A 16,883-nucleotide genomic window follows, 5' to 3' on the forward strand; every position below is an offset into this window, starting at 1 on the left:
GCTATTATTTTTCTTTAATCATTCTTACATAAAAATACAACATACTCATTATTTTATTCACTTATTCAGTCATCCATTTTTTATATCTCTCAAATATTAAGGAAAAAAGTATTCACTTTAAATAATTATTTACGCTATATAAATAGACTCACTAAAAAGAGTGTCTTCAAGGAAATTATCAAAATGAAACTAAATCATGTAAAATCAATTATCAAAAAATATATGATGGATTTATTACATGCCAGATAATAGATAGAGATATTACCTTCCATAAAAACTATTATCTGGTGACACAGAATCAATATTAACCATATATGAAAATAACAAAGATGTACAAAGAGCATATTTTCTTTTTACACTAGAATGGAACTCAAGGTGCTCTACCTCTGAACTATATATATACCTATCCCTTTTTATTATTTTTTTATTTTGAGACAGTGTTTCCTTAAGTCACTCTGGTGAGACGTGAACTTGGAATCTTCCTATCACGGCCTCTAACGGGTAATGAACACACGTAGCAAAAGGCTATAGTCCAGACTTTAAGACTGAAGAAGGCTTGCTTCCCTGAGGAAGCAAGCTGAAAGCTGAGAGAGGAAAGATAACTTCCATAACGTATGATAAGGATAATTATTACCCAGGAAAATGTAATAAAATATTCTTGATAGTTTACCTGATTGGGTATGATTTCATAATTAGCCTCTTCAAAGACTTGCTTTAATGCAGTAGTTAGTTCATCATATTCTACTTCTTTAAAGTCAACTCCAGGAAAGACATCTTTAATCAGTGCGTCAAATCGGGTGCAATCAGCGAATGTAAACTTTGACATTGTATTAAGTCTCAATGCTTGTACCACAACACGACTTTCATTAGCTAGAGAAAAAGGTTCATCTTAAAATCTTGCTATCAACTTAATGACCTCAGAGTTTTTAAGGTTATTTTACTGGCTTCATAAGCATTATAATTGATTAAATGATGCACAAGAAACATTTAAAGACATTAAATCTTACAAACTGGCAAATACAGTATCTAGTAACTACTGAAAAAATGAGGATTACTAGGTGGTTAGGAACCCCTTTCCACAGGATTTGAATTCTAGTAAACCCAGACTTTAGTAATGAAAACCATTATCACTCATATTTGTATAACACTCATATATTGTATGACGTACTTTTGTAACAACTCTATAGACAAGAAAGAATTACTGTTATTATTCTAGTTTTACATATGAGAATATAAAGTCTCTAACAGTTTAAATATCTTGCCTGAGAAGGCACAGTACTAAGGCTGGTATTCAAATCTAAGTAAACCAATTCTAGGTTTGACTATCCTTTCAAATACGATAATATTACCTCCAAGAAAATTTCTGTCCTAAACCTGAAGATAACAAGCAGCAATCTTTGGTCAATCCCATCTCTTCTTAGACCAAATGTATATATTAACATCACTATCTAACTATTATTTTCAAAGATACTAGCTGGTGATTTATGACACACACTAAGGAAAATACATACATGTATATTTAGCTTGGAATTTTTCTCTATAATTACTTGATATTGGTAAAATATACCATATTTGGAGAAAGATTTGGCTACTCTGAAGTTCATTTCAAGCACTGAGTTCACAAGCCATCTTAGTTTATTACAGGTATTATTTCAGTATGTCTTTAAAAATCACGAAAGACAACAGGAAAATAGTTATTTAAGTACTTCACAAAACAGCTATTTCTACCTTTGCATATGTCTACCTAATTAAGAGCATTAATATAGCTTCTTTTTATAATATGTATATACACTTGATCTTTTAAAAATTCCAAACATGTAATTTCATGTAGTTCTTTTTGTTATGTTGTTCTTTCACAACATCTTAACCTCAGTTTTTCATAGAAACTTCAAGGGGCTGAACATTCAACCTTTCATTACACATACATCTGTTGACAAAGGGAAATCATTTATCCTGAGTGCCAAATCAATTATTTTACATGAGTGAAGTATAATAAGAATATGCATGAGTCTTTACTGATAAATAACACATATAAAAATGAAAACCATTATCACTTAAGACAACTCTTTACTGAACCATTCCAAATAATAATGCAGATATTACACTTCTAAGGGACACAGCTTAATACTTGCCTCCTTACTTTTAGAGCATACTAGTTTGGGGGAATTTTTTCTGGTTTTGCTTTTAGTTTTCGGATTTTTTTTTTTTTTTTTTTTTGTACCAGGAATCGAATTGTCAGGCAGGCACTTATGCTGCTGAGCCATATCCCCAACCCAAGTATGCCAGATTTTTTAACATGCTCCAAAACATCACATAGGGAACAGGGAAAATATGACTTTATAATGGAGAGACTGGCAAATACTAAGTCAGCCAAGTGATAAAAGAAAAAACAGTCAGTGATTATCATGTTGTTAATATATACTCATTAATACAGAGTGATAAATAGAGCTTTCCACATCATATTCTTTCAAAGGTTCATAATCCAAATTAATCATGGAATATTGTCTTTTGAAAGAGAAAATCTTTCATGTGTTTCTAAAGTTTCTGTTCTTATTAAGACTAGTCACGTGGGCTGTATTCCATACCTCCTTTATCAAGAACTTTGATAGTGAGGTTCAACAAACTCCAGTTTATCAAGCCACCAGGTGATTCTGATGGACACTAAAGTACAAGTAGATTAAAGTATTTCTTTAGAGATAACAACTATTTAATACTTGATATACATGTCAAAGTTCTTATAGAAGGGATTGAGGGTATAACTAGTCATAGACTGCACTGTCAGGTTTCAATCTCCAGTACCCTCACCCCAAACAAATTATAGGGCATCAGATTAAAAACCAAAGTAAAAAATATAGTTAATAAAAAAACATACAAAAATTAGCCAATTAGTTGTGACAAAGGTACTCTCATAAGGTTAAGATTTTAACATTAGGCAAAACTGGGGCAGAGTATACAGAAAATATCTGCACTGAACCTGTAACTTTTCTGTGAATATAAAGCTATTCCAAACTAAAGCTTGTTTTTAAAAATAAGCTACTATAATTGGAATAATCAATCATACCATTCTGTTCAGCACCGCTTTTCTTTAGCTGTCTAAGAAGATTTCCACTTCCTCTCAGAACTGTCTTCAAAGCTCTTAAACCCCAATCATAATGTTGCTGAGGTGTCAAAAGTTCCCTGAAAAATGTGAAAAGACTAAATCATCAAGCAGCTATAAGAAATCTTTCCATCACAGCCAAAGAATTATAAAACTGCCAACAGACAGAAATGAAGACTGTTTTCTTTTAATTTATATAAGAAGCCAATCACAAAAAAATGATCACTCAAGTAAGCTATTCAAAGCAGATCGTCCTCAAAGATTAGGATTAACCTTTTATAAACCCACTATCTTAATAAAAAAGCTAAATAACAACAACCTGTTACTTTTATTCTTAAAGAATTTAATCAACCCTTCTTGCTCTCCATCTCTGGCACTGTCTTATTCCCTACTATCTCTTTAAGTGATATAAAACAGAACTTTAGGTTGTGCCAAAGAAGCTAAGAGTCAACCTTTACTAGAAAACCTCAGTAAAAAATGTGAAAGATTCTCTGCAAAGATCAGATTTTGAGTTGTCAGGTGGTAAATTAGTTCATTAGCTAGTGTTCCAATATAAATATTTGAAGGAAAAATATTAACTAAGTTTTCAGAAAAAAATGAGTAGTTTGGAGCCTCATATTTTTACTCTTCAAACTACAATCTTCCAGGCCAGCCATGGTAGTGCACATTTAAAATCCCACTACTTGAAGGATGAGACAGGAAGATCACCAGGAGTTCAAGGCCAGCCTGAGCTACACAGTGAGTTCAAAGCCAGCCTCAACTATACAGTAAGAACTAGTCTGAAACAAACAACAAAAAAGTAAAATTTTTCCATCAGGTAAGGTGGTAAATACTTGTAATCCCAGTATTCTGGGAGGCTGAAGAATAAAGATCATAGGTTTCTGCCTAGCCTAGGCAATTGACAATGTCAGTAAGATCCTGTCTCAAACTGTTTGAAAAAGGGTAGGAATGTAGCTCACTGTGAGGTCCAAGATTCAACCCTTGGTACAAAAAAAAAAAAGCTAATAACCATAAATATTCATCAGTAATACAAGGTATAAAAATATTTAAAGAAGAAAACTCACCTAGATAGGTTGAAAATAGCTACCAGTTTTCTGCCCAGTACTTTAGCATCCTTAAATCCTTCTGAATAGAGAATAACTTCTGCAATAAGCTCATTGTCTGGATGAGACATAGCTACTGGCCTGAAAAGCTGTTTAAGATTATCAGGCAGTTTTTGTCTTCCTCCATAACCTTTTCCAGCAGGATTCATCGTGATAAAAATTCCAGAATTAGAATCCAAAGCTACCTGAAATATTAATTTAGAAATTTGAAATTATAAATATACATATTGCCAAATGAAATCTTATAACATTTCTCTATAGAAATCTTACATCTTAGCCAAAAGCAACCTCCAATAGGCTAGCCATCTCCTCACTAAACATAAAATAAACTCCTTAGAAATGTACTGCTATATACAGGCTTTTCCCTGAAGTGCCTAAAACTGAAAGTTTAAGAAAAGGTAACTAATTTGAATGCCACTCACTCATTCAACTTGTGTTTAATAAAAGCCTTCTTTGCACTAGTACACAGAGACAACTCTGCACTAAAGTTAATCATGGCCTATGCTTTTCTGAAACATACACACAGCCTATCTAGTATTGCACAGAAGCAATCATAGTAGGATAAATGTTAGGACATAAAGAGTAGAATGTTCTGGGAGCAGCTGTCAGTAGCATTTTCAATGCGACTAAGATTAAAAGTTAAATTACAACATGTAAATAACGTAGAAACAATTGCTAAGCAAAAACACCTAGAATAACAAAGAAAAAAATCTGTCTACAAAAGAAAAAAAAAAGGCAGATGTTATAAGAGAAGATAAATTCAGGAAAGATTTGTTTATGCTTTAAGTATCATTAAGATGAAAAAGACTGATTACACTTGAAGGCCAATAAGGCATCAGTAGAAGAGGGAAGACTGAAGCTCTAGCACAGGAGGAAACCAAAAGGTCTCTGAAAAATAGATTCCAAAATACAGATGGCGAGATTAGTACTGTTCAGGAAAAAGAACTATTCTTTCTTTTTTTTTTTTTTTTTTTTTGTCTTTTTCCTTTTTATCAGTACCAGGGATCAAACTCACGACTGCCTGCTTGCAAGGCAGGCGCTTATGCCGCTGAGCTAAACCCCCCAGCCCCAGGAACTACTCTTTCTAAGAGGAAGAAAAACCTAAATGTGGAAGAAGGTAATTTTTGACAGGAGAGAGGTAATTTTTTCTTCTCTTAAATTTGTGAAGAATTTAAGCACCATGTAAATAACACATTAACAAGGTAGGACTGATCTTACTTTCTTGGGATACCCAGACAAATCCATGTTGTGAAAAGGTTATTATGGATAACAGGGTAATTTCACAGTTCCTATGACTTCTGGTGAGCTCAGCATTATGCATGTATTGAAGATGTTTACATCTTCTATACAAGTAAGTTTACATTCTACTGACATGAATGAACATTTCCTACAGGGAAAGTGATGAAAAGCATAGCTGAGCGCTTACTGTTTTAACATTCACATACACAATGGTTAAAAACATGTGCTGTAGAAGTAGACAGATTCAAATCCCAGCTCTACTGCTAGCACCATCATGTTCTAATTTCATCTATAAAGTAGAAAAAAGTACCTCCATCAAAAGATTACAGTATTATAGACAGTACACTACCATGTTATGCACAGTGTCCACACACATATACAGTCCACACTGAAGGTTTAAAGATGAATGGTCAAAGTGGGACCAAAAAGGACAGGAGAACTCAAGAGATACTTGTAGATAAAAAGCTTAGCATACTGGTCACAGATCAGAAACAAGAATAGAAGAGAAACAGAGACAAAATAATTCCTAAGTATAACTAATGCCAAGTCTTACAAAATATTCCAGTTCTTTAAATTTCCAATGTATTCTTTACCTCCTTGCCAAGCAGTTCACACGCAGTTCTGTGATTCTTCAGAGCATCTTGAATTGTCTGGATCTGCATGGACACTGCTGACAGAACAGATTCTTCCAGTCTGTTGAATTCATCGAAACAACCCCAGGCCCCACATTTTACCAAACCAACAAATATTCGCCCCATTGACTTCACATCGATGCCCTTAAAAATGATAATGAAAATGTTTATTAAAAATAATTGAAAATCTAATAATATTTCATGTCATTCATTGATAATCATTTCACCTATCTATGTCTCCTTTGCTTCTTTTAAAACAGGGATTAGCCAGGCACAGCAGCACATGCCCATAATCCCAACAGTCAGGAAGCTGAGGCAAGAAGGTTGCCATGAGTTCTAGGCCAGCCTGGGAAACATAAGCAAATTCAAGGCCAGCCTGCACTACACAGTGAGACTGTGTCTCAAAAATAAATAAAATAATTAATAATAAAAATAAAAAATAAATTAGGGATTAAGTAGCCTCTCTTTCAAACTTCAGAGTAGTTTGAAGGAATAAAATAATGCATGGGGAAAATGTTCTGAAAATTATATAGAATTAAGTATGAGATTTTGTTTCAGATATTCTTTAAGTTGAAATACAAATCTTATATAAAATATTGTGAAAACAGTAATTTTAAATGAACTTAAGACTTTTCTTCTATAGGAGGAGGGGAGAGCTGGTGTGCTAGAGTTTTTTTCCCTACCATTCAATATTTTCCTTGCTAAAAAGTATTTTAAAAGTAGAAAATAAATTACTTCCTAAATAAGTAAATGAAAACTAAACATATTTAACACACTATCATGTATTTTAATAATTATTTATTGTACCTCATCACAATTAAAAACTAAAACTTGTCTTCCAAGAAGTCCACCTAATGCCTTCACTGATTCGGTTTTTCCAGTTCCAGCAGGCCCATAAGGGTTGCCTCCAAGTCCCATCTTCATGGCTTGAGTGAGCGTCAGGTAGCACTTATCCGTCAGTGGAGTATAGACCAGCTTAGGAGCATTACCCTACCCAAAGGAAGCATGTCAAGATATTCATATTCTGCTCGACATTTACAAATATTTATACAGGAGGAGATTTTACATAAAAAGCTAAAACATCACAAACAAGTTAAAGTTTTTTAAATTTTTCCTAGTGAAATAAATATTCTATAGGACAACAGAATGTTTATTTCACTAAGAAAAACACTTCATATTTTTAAATGTATGTAAATAATTTCTTAGACTTATGATCAACAAGAATCACAACATTGAGAGTCAAAGTACAATTAATTCAATTTTTTTCATAAAAGTAGTAACTTCTCAATCAAAAATTTTACTAAATTATAGAGAAAACAGATTGTACCCTCAGCTGTTATTTATAGGACTTTTCCTCAATTTAGGTACACAGATTTGGGTGTCAAAATAAAATTCCTTTTGGAAAGAGTCAAACTCTACATAAATATCAATGACAGACTTCAGTACAAGCCTAGCAATATTTCAAATTTTTGTAAGAATTATATTTTGTTATATAATACCTTTAAATTCTCATAAGAAAACAATAATACAAAAAATTATTCAAAACTACAATAGAAATAAACATATTACTTCCTATGTAAATTTTCTTTAAATAACTTCTATCTAGAAAAATAAACCATTTCTGCCAAAAGTCATACCTGATATTCATAGGTGTACTGAAGTTCAGAATCCACCATTTGAACATAACATGTGTGATCATTTTTCATATAAAATCTAACTTGCTTTTTCCAAGTCCAGTCGTCAGTTGTATGAACTTGAACGTGGTTTAACTGCTTCACCACATCAATATTATGAATAATGTCAAGAATTAGTGCTTTAAGTTTAAGTTCCAGAATGCCTACTTCTACACACAAATAAACATAACAGGAAAACACATTAGCCAGTGACTTAGTATGTACACAGTGATTTTTTAATCAATTTAAATGGTAATACCACAATACATTTGAATAGTACAGTAATATAAATTGTATAAGACAAAAAATGTCAGCAAGAAATAATAAAAAGTATCAAAAAATTAGGTCATCAAATTTCAATAAAAAAAGAGTTCTGGTTCCTTATTCAAAGGAGTAAGCATACTCTACTTTCTTTGTACATGTAAATGTAGGTTAAACAACTGGACATATATCGATCTGCTATTTTAAGTCTCTGAAAAGTAAAAAAAAAAAAAAAGGTAGGCATATTGGGAGATTAAAATTAGGAATACCACAAAACTAATTGGCAAATGTACCTCTTTATTTGCCCTCCTTTGACATTCCCATTTCTATACCCAATATGGTAAAAAAAAAAAAAAAAACTCAGATTGACATAAACAAAGAGTACCAGGAAAGAGTATGCCATCGTTCTTGACACTTTCCAAAGCAGTTCTGGAAATCCTCTTTTATATTTTTATGAGGTATAATAAAAAAATAGAGTGAATATTGCTGCTTAACTAACACTCAGCAGAAAAGTAAGCTCCTAAAAACACTGTGAAGGGTCCTTACTCATTCCATTCACCAGGTCTAGAACCATGCCACTTTTGGCTCTTTTCCAAACTGAAAACGATCATGAAAGGTTTATCCTGAATAGAGCAAGGATACCGAGGCACCCATGACAGCACAACTAAAGATAGTTCTCACTAAATTAATTGACAAAACAGCAAGGAGGATAGGATATGCATGCTCAATGTGAGGGGGAGTATTTTTGAAAGTGATTAATGGTAGTGTGTCTTTTATTGTGAAAACAGTTTTTCAAATATAAACATTTATCCATATTTTTTATCACAACATGTAAAAAAAATCAGTGAAGGACATTCTTTGGACAGAAGGAAAATAACAGAAATCAGAATATTCAGGAATGAAGAAGGGCAACAGAAATGGTAAACATATTAGCATATACAATAGATTATTTTTCTCTTGAATCTTTTAAAAATACTTGGGGTTAAAAGCAAAAAATAAAACAATTTCACAGACATGTCAATGTATGTAGATGTAATAGTTGAATACAACAAAAAAAGGCAAGGATAAAGACATCTATATTGGGTAGTTTCTACATTCTATTTAAAGAAGTACATTTGTTGGACTAAGTACAATATAAAAATTTTAAAAATATAGTAAATCACAGAGTAATTACCAAATGAATGGTTGTATAGAAGAATGGATACACAATCCAGGTTTAAAAATTTGAATAACCCAAAAGCAGGAGGGAAAAAAAAAGCAACACTTTTTTCCATACCAGTATTTCCAGGATCCTCAGAACTTGTATCAATGTTGGTGTAGTGTTCCAATTTATTCACCAACTGTGTTTCAATCTGATGAAGACTATGATCTCTAATGGCATTTTCTACATCTTCAGTGAACTTAATCTGCTCTGCCAAGCATAGTATCTATGGAATAAAGAACAAATTAGCTTAAAAGGTGAATTTTCTTAGAAATATTTTATAAATTTAAGGAAAAATACCATTTTCTGAATTGTCAACTGTGTATTAAATAGTTCACCTGAATGTCATACTGCCACCTCAACTACTGACTGTGCAATATTGTAATAGAAAAACCACTGCATGAACCCTACTTCTTAGAACTCCTCTCTTACTATACTCTGCTCCATGTCTATTTTTTGATCCTAAAATCCACCAAGTTATTATACCCTAAGGGCTTTGGACTTACAGACACTGATTCTCCTTTTACCCTTTTTCAACCACCAAGATGCAGAGATATCAGAATGCGATGTATGCTACTTAATAAAAAACAAAAACCTAACATTTCAAAATAATCTTTCAGTATACTGCTAAAAATATCCTAATTTTCTTAAAGATGTGTCAGCCTTTCAATCTAATATCCATAAACAAAAATCTTTATAGAAAACTGAAAATACTAACACTATTTAAGAAGATTTCTATAATAGTACAGTATGGCAAGGCTATTGATAAGGCACATCATATACTGAAAGACCAGCCTTTGCAACTTATATCAAGACACTTTGATAAACTTATTAGATGAACAAATAAAAACCAATATCCTTCTTTAAACTACAGATATTAACTATCATCTTATAAAAGCTCTACACTTCTTGACAGTTTTCTACTTAACGAAGTTTTTTGCCACATACCTTTCATTATCCAGATATCATCCAACCCCTATATTAATTGAGTTATCCATACATATATTTTATATTATAGTTAGCTAAGCTTCTGTCTTATTCTAATTTACTCTATAAATATCATATTAATATTACTTTATAGAAGATAAAGCCAATTAATAATTCGTTCCTGGGTAAAGTTATCTCACTATATCAGGTGGTACAAATTCACCTGCTACTTCAATCAGGTTGTAGAGTTAAGCATTTAATCAAATCCAAATGCAGGTTTGAAAAAGACTTGGCTCTTTAATTGAAACATGCTATTTCCAAGCCTAATACATAAACATTTAGATGCTTTCATCTAGTATTTCTTATTTCCAAAATGAACATCAATGATCTCAATTTTTAACAGTCTACTACACAATATCTGTGAGACATTAACAGAAGTGAAAGTCAAGACCAGTATTGTATTCTCAAGTCACATTATCAATAAGATATTTAGACAGGCAGTAATACTACTAACACATAAAATATAACAATCACTTTGGGTTCTGTAAATATTTTATAAACAACCTTCAAAATAATTTGGTAATACAAGTGCTATTATAGTATGTGTGACACATAACTATGTGTCAAAACGTATTATTCAGAGAATAACTGAAAAATAAGCCATCACCTATGGAATATTTTTCAACTTCACCAGGTTGCCTCCTTTCTAGATCAGACCTTCTCTACATCACTTCAGGCCCGTATAAAAAAGTAACTGAATCATCAGCACATAATTACCTATACCAAGCATTTATGTAACTAGTTACACTATTTCATCATTTCACACAAATACTCAAGATACATTGTTAAGGGAATTGAAATCTAATTAACTGAAATCCTCTGTTAAGATACACAAGACCTATTTACATTCTTAAGAATTTGTATCTTTTAAAATAAAAAAAAAAAACGAATTTGCATTATTACTTGACTGTTCAAGAACCTAGAGGTAACTTTCAGGCTGAAATCTGGAACTTCCTTCTGCCTAATTTTCTTAATATATCTTTAAATGCAACTGTCATTTTCCTAACTCAATTATTAGTCAATTCTTGCTTTTATGGATTTCTTACATTTTGTCTTTTATTGTAAGTCAATTTAAGCCCTATCTAAAAGCTACAGAAGGGGCAGGGGTTTAGCTCAGTGGCATAAGTGCCTACTTGGCAAACGCAAAGTTGTGAGTTCGATCCCTGGTACCAAAAAATGAAAAATAAAAGCTGACAGAATACAAGCAAGCATTTTCAGAGATAATAAAAGAGCTTAAATCTAAATCTGTAATGCTGCTGGTTAAATACTTTTAAAATACATTTTAGTTTGCTTCAAAATATAAAAAGATACTACTGACAAAAAGTTCAGAATCTAAAATGTTCCATACTTTCTATTAACTTCCCATACTTTAAGAGAATCAACATAAAAACCTGTTTCAATAGGTAATAATTTTCTTAATCAAAAAGTAAGTAACTTTGAAAGCTGTTTGGAAGATTTTAATGTGAAAATCCTCAATGCCTACCTCCAGCTCTAAGGACAAAGCTAATAATGCTCTATGCTGAGAGCATTAATGGGCCCACATCCTGAACAGGGCAAAACTGGTAGCACAAGTCTTATTAGTGCTATACTTTGATAAGACCTGGAACAAGTTGTGTAAGTTACATATCGAGTATCCAATGTCTCAGGAATGAGCTGCTGTTATTACTGAGCTATAGCATGTCTGTGTCCCACCATGTGACCAATTCCCTGCCAATACTCCAGTACAGTGTTGTGATTATATTTCAGATCTAAATTAACACCCGACCACATTCCTTCCAGCTCCCTACTCTTAGATGGTCCCATGCAAGGAGTGGTGGCATAGGGGCAACAATGTTATGAATCCTGTGTGTCTCCATCAATAATGGCCTAAATATCTGGAACTAGGAAGCTATTATGTGGCTGATTCCCTTCCCCATTCTATTCGTCACTGACTTGCGTTACTTAGATCACAAAATGCCCCCTGTTTGAAGTAGAGCAAAGTAATGGAGCCAGAAGATAATTTCATTACCACAAAGTTCATCCTTTACATTCTACAGCTGAAGGACCCAATGCAGAAGCTGAGTCATCTGTTCACATTAGCTCTAGATAAAAAGAACTTTCATCCTTGGGAACCGAAGGCAGACACTGAGATGTTGAGTTCTCATGGGAAAAAAATCTACAATAGTTATTTGCTTTTTAGATTAACAATTTAGCAGTGATTGAAACCAGTCATTTTGCTTCTCTTAAAATGTGAAAGGTTAAATATTAAGTATTCCACTTGTCTGAGCCTCCTAGAATCTATGTAAAGGATACTTCCACAATTCCATGCTTACGTACATTCCAGACATAAGCACTTTACCTGTGAAGGAAACAGAGATGGATCAACAGCACCTTGTGAACTCTGCCCAATAGTAACACATTCCTTCAACAATTGTTTCAAAGTTTGCTTCATTTCCAAGGCCAAATCATTCAACCAACCCTGAAAATACAATTAGAAAATAATATACACTAGTCATAACACAAACATATGATCTACTGATTGACATTATTTATATAATTGCATGTAACAGTGTAACACAGCATATAATTCTCCACTGTGTTATAAATGGCTCAAATAATTTGAAAAAAGTATTTTCACCTTTTGGTATAATAGTGAGTATTAAAGCTCACATTTGGGGATAGCTGTATCATAACTAGTATGTCTACAAAAACCAGTATAATATGAACATTTGAAAAGCTGCCCATCCTTTTTATCATTATGACAAACAAGCTAGATAGATAAGCCAGTTATTCAGCTGCAATGATTGTACAATCTCCTGGTCCATGCCATCACAGTTATCAGAGACTCAGAGAGGGGCACTCACAGGAAGAGATTGTGGCATTAGGCTTAACCTAATGTCACAGAGGCAGCACAGGGAAAGATGGGTGTTAGATTGCCTTGATAAACAAACAACATACTTCAAAATCAAAAAAATACATTTTTCTACTTAATGATAAATAAAATTTGACTGCAGTTAAGTGAATAATGATTGATAAAAAATAACAAAGACTATCTACCACTACTTTCAAAGTATCACTGGAAAAGAACTATAAAGGTAAAAACTATAATCTTAGTTTTTCATCATCTAATTAAGTTCTAGATTTATTTTTAATTTATACAGCACACTGCATGAACTTCTGCCTATGTTAAAAGCCACTGAAGCTAGAGTAAGAATCTGTTTTTCAGCCAACGGAGATAACTGTTCTGCTAATCACAAAAGCTTCCTATGCATCAGCTTCTCCTTTGCTGGCATAATAAATGCTGTTGCCCAGTTACTAAAACTTCAATTTTTCCTCTCTGTGTTGTGCCAGTAAATCAAGGAATGAAAGCAATAATAAAATTCTCAAACATGGGAACTACTTAAGAATACTATAACATTTTAATTACCTGATTTACATATTCAACATCCAATAAAATATTGAGACCTAGCCAAGAAAAGGTATTTTGCTGGCCTGTATATATACACACATCCTCAGGCATGGCCCCTGGCTTCCACTGAAAGATTACTTTGGAACCTGAAAATTTTAATGTGATGTAAATTACTGTTGACTGGTTTAAGCTGTATGTCTATAATAGACCTTTGATTAGGTTACGTCCAGTCCTGGAGCACTAATCAGTGACTGTTTTATTAATGCAATAGTTTCCAGTTTACTTGTTCACCTAAATAATCTCATACAATTCAGTATTTTAATGAATAAAGAGAAAACAGGAATTATTTAGCATTTATTTAAAGTACTTATGTTCCAAGGAATCAAAGTCTAACTGAAGGCAACGATCTCATTTAATTTTCAACTGAAAATTTTTGCAACAGATATGAAGATTTCCCTTTTACTGATAAGAGCACTGAGACATTAAGTCACAAAGCTAATAACTTGTGGAGCCCAGGTCACTATCCAGTACTTTTTTTTTACTCCAAAATCAAAATTATTTGCATAATTACATGCTACACTTCAGACCCTTTTTTTAATATTAAAATACTCTGAGCCTAACAAAATAAAGCATTCCTGAAGATATGAGTTTCTTAAAACACATAAATTAAGTAACTCTATCCTACAAATTGACTAAATTATTTTTGATACAGATTTCATAGGCTAATTTTTTTATTTTCATACTTGAAAAAGAATTACATACCTCTACATTATTTGATAGAAGGACTTTATTTTTTAAAGGTACAACTTCTCCCTCTAACGATTTCATTGCAGTTATATGTTTTAACTCCTCATCAAAGCACACACTGTTAATTCCTGTTATAGGGAAGCAATGATTTAATTACAAAAGGATATACAACTGGATGGTGAATCACCATGTTAAGCAAAGAAATGCGAAAACACAAATCAGAGCACAAAAATACATATTGGTGATTTATATGTTCTAGAAATAAGAAAAACTAATATAAAGTGGTAAAACCAGGTAAGCGATAAGAATAAAGGGTTAGGAGTAACAGTGACATAAGGGAACTGTTGGTGGATGGAAATGTTTTTTGCTAAGCTGAAGTAGTGGTTACACAGGTGTATATATTTGTAAAAACTCATCAAATTATGTATTTAAAGTATAAACAGTATAATGTATATAAATTACTATTGTAATCCAAATATTGTAAATTGTAGTCCAAATATTATAAATCCCTTTTCCAGTCCACCTCATAATCCAGAAAGCTATATTTGTAATACCATAGAAACGTTACTGGAATTCCAGAGAGTTAATTTTAATCTACCACCAATGCAACTCACGATAGAAGTAAGACACTAAGACATATTTAAAGTTATTGGCAGCCAAGAGGTCCTAAGTCTGATTCAAGTGAGGATATATGAACAAAGGCCCAATTACAAGGTCTCTCCCAGAATTTATTCTCATGAAAAAGGGAGTGGCTGAAGGATGAGTGACAGTGAGGATGGTGGGAATTATGTGAGTAAGGTGAGATGAGCCAGCCAAGTGGAGAGCACGCACCTCTGTAATAATATGTAAGGAAAAAGATATGCAGAAAGACCAACCTGCATAACTCAATTGAGAGAGCATATGAATGAATTTAGGAGACTGTTGCATCAGTTTCTGATATGTAAACTTTTGTGCCCTGGGATGTCATAGTCTCTTATTTTGAGGCTCATACCACTTGACATCACACTGTATTTCACTGTTTTACAGGGACCATGATACAAGGAAACAGAAAATTGTTGGCTGATCCTAAGGACTATATACCAGTATCTCAGCTGGCCTTATTTGCATTGCTTAAAGCCAACTGCAGATAGAAGAAAATAGCACAGCCAGTGTTAAAGCTGTTGATGCTGAATACACGAGCAAGGAGGTGGCATGGCTGGGTCATGGCTGAACTGAAAACAAAGCGACACCTCAAAGGGTGAGATAGGCCACAGCTGAGGACACCTGGCTCCAACACCAATTAAGATAGAGATTGTAGCTTCAGGCATTTCACTCCTGTAGTGAGTCAACCTGGAGACTTTCTTCTAGGATAGTTCTCCTCAATTAACATAGACTGTTATTTGGAGGGGTCTTTGAACCTTTCCCAAGGTCCTGCTCAGGTTTCTTGCATTTTCCACTCTAACTCCTTCCTTGTGTCAATACTAAATAAATACGGGCCACAAAGAGACATTCCTTGTCTTAGCTCAGAGTCTTGAACTCTGCAGAAGGTTTTGATCCTCCTGGAACCCTAAAAATTATACCACTTGTCTCATTTATTTAAGCCTTTGCCATACACTCATTTGGGACATTGGGGATCTTGACCAGGTCCCCATTAAGCCAGCTCTGTACATATCAGTACATGGAAATAAGACTCACTATAACTAACGCTGAAGCAATTGTTCTGCATTCAAGGAGAGATGCCCAGGTTGTTTTATACAAATTATGTATCAATAAAATGTATTTTAGGATACTAAAATCTAGGTGAGTTATAAAAGTAATGATTGTAAATAGTATTTAAAAATGAAACAAAAGAGAATTGAGATGGTAAATCTCAAATTAACACATTACCTATAAAGTAAGTGAACATGTGATCTCATTTTGATCTTCAAAAAGTTATTATTTGTAATATAAAGAAGAAAATTCAATTTCAGAGAAGTAAATAACTATTAGAGAAAGAGCTTAAATATGACCTCTGATGCCAATAGCTCTACTACCTTCTACAGCCCATATAACAGATTATATAAACAGCATAAAACTTCAGGAACACAGAGTTGGCAATATTTGTATAGGACCAAAAAGTAAATATTTTAAGTTGTATGGGTCACAGAATTTCTGTGTCCAATATTCAGCTCTAGAATTATAACACAAAAGCATCTGTGGATAATGCATAAAACAAAAGAGTATGACTATGATCCTATAAAACTTTATTTAAACTTCTTTTAAAAAGCAACAGAAGACTGATTTAGCCCATAGGATGTAACTGCTAATTGCTGCTTGTAAATGAAGACAAGAATTGTTTATTTTTTTATTTCTCCTGGTACTGAAGATTGAACCTAGGGTCTTAGCACTGAGCTACATCCCCAGCCTTCTTTCCTTTCTTCTCTTGTCTTCCTTTCTTTCTTTCAAGGCAAGGTTCCATTAAACCATGAAGTTGCCAAGGCTGGGTTTTAACTTACCAATCCCCTTGCCTCAGTCTAGAATTCTTTGTTCTTTAAAGTTATTCTGAAAACTACAGCTCTTTTCCAAAGAAATGAAAT

At 33.0% G+C, this 16,883-nt stretch overlaps 1 protein-coding gene across 4 annotated transcripts in view; it reads right to left on the bottom strand.

Moving 5' to 3' along the window:
* Dync2h1 (dynein cytoplasmic 2 heavy chain 1) overlaps positions 1 to 16,883 on the bottom strand; it is a 280,807-nt gene that overhangs the window by 228,233 nt on the left and 35,691 nt on the right. For all 4 annotated transcript variants that reach the window (XM_063256154.1, XM_063256153.1, XM_063256152.1 and 1 more), the window contains exons 29-37: positions 14,344 to 14,456; positions 12,532 to 12,651; positions 9,282 to 9,432; positions 7,709 to 7,914; positions 6,879 to 7,061; positions 6,033 to 6,215; positions 4,162 to 4,385; positions 3,062 to 3,177; positions 671 to 870 (exon numbers count right to left, since the gene is read on the bottom strand). In XM_063256154.1, the coding sequence (XP_063112224.1) occupies positions 671 to 870; positions 3,062 to 3,177; positions 4,162 to 4,385; positions 6,033 to 6,215; positions 6,879 to 7,061; positions 7,709 to 7,914; positions 9,282 to 9,432; positions 12,532 to 12,651; positions 14,344 to 14,456 (1,496 nt within the window). The remainder of the gene's footprint in view (positions 1 to 670; positions 871 to 3,061; positions 3,178 to 4,161; positions 4,386 to 6,032; positions 6,216 to 6,878; positions 7,062 to 7,708; positions 7,915 to 9,281; positions 9,433 to 12,531; positions 12,652 to 14,343; positions 14,457 to 16,883) is intronic.

This window comes from Cavia porcellus, unplaced genomic scaffold, assembly GCF_034190915.1.
Source record: "Cavia porcellus strain 051 isolate PalLab524CR breed Dunkin Hartley unplaced genomic scaffold, mCavPor4.1 scaffold_9, whole genome shotgun sequence".
In the NCBI taxonomy this organism is placed as follows: Eukaryota; Metazoa; Chordata; class Mammalia; order Rodentia; family Caviidae; genus Cavia; species Cavia porcellus.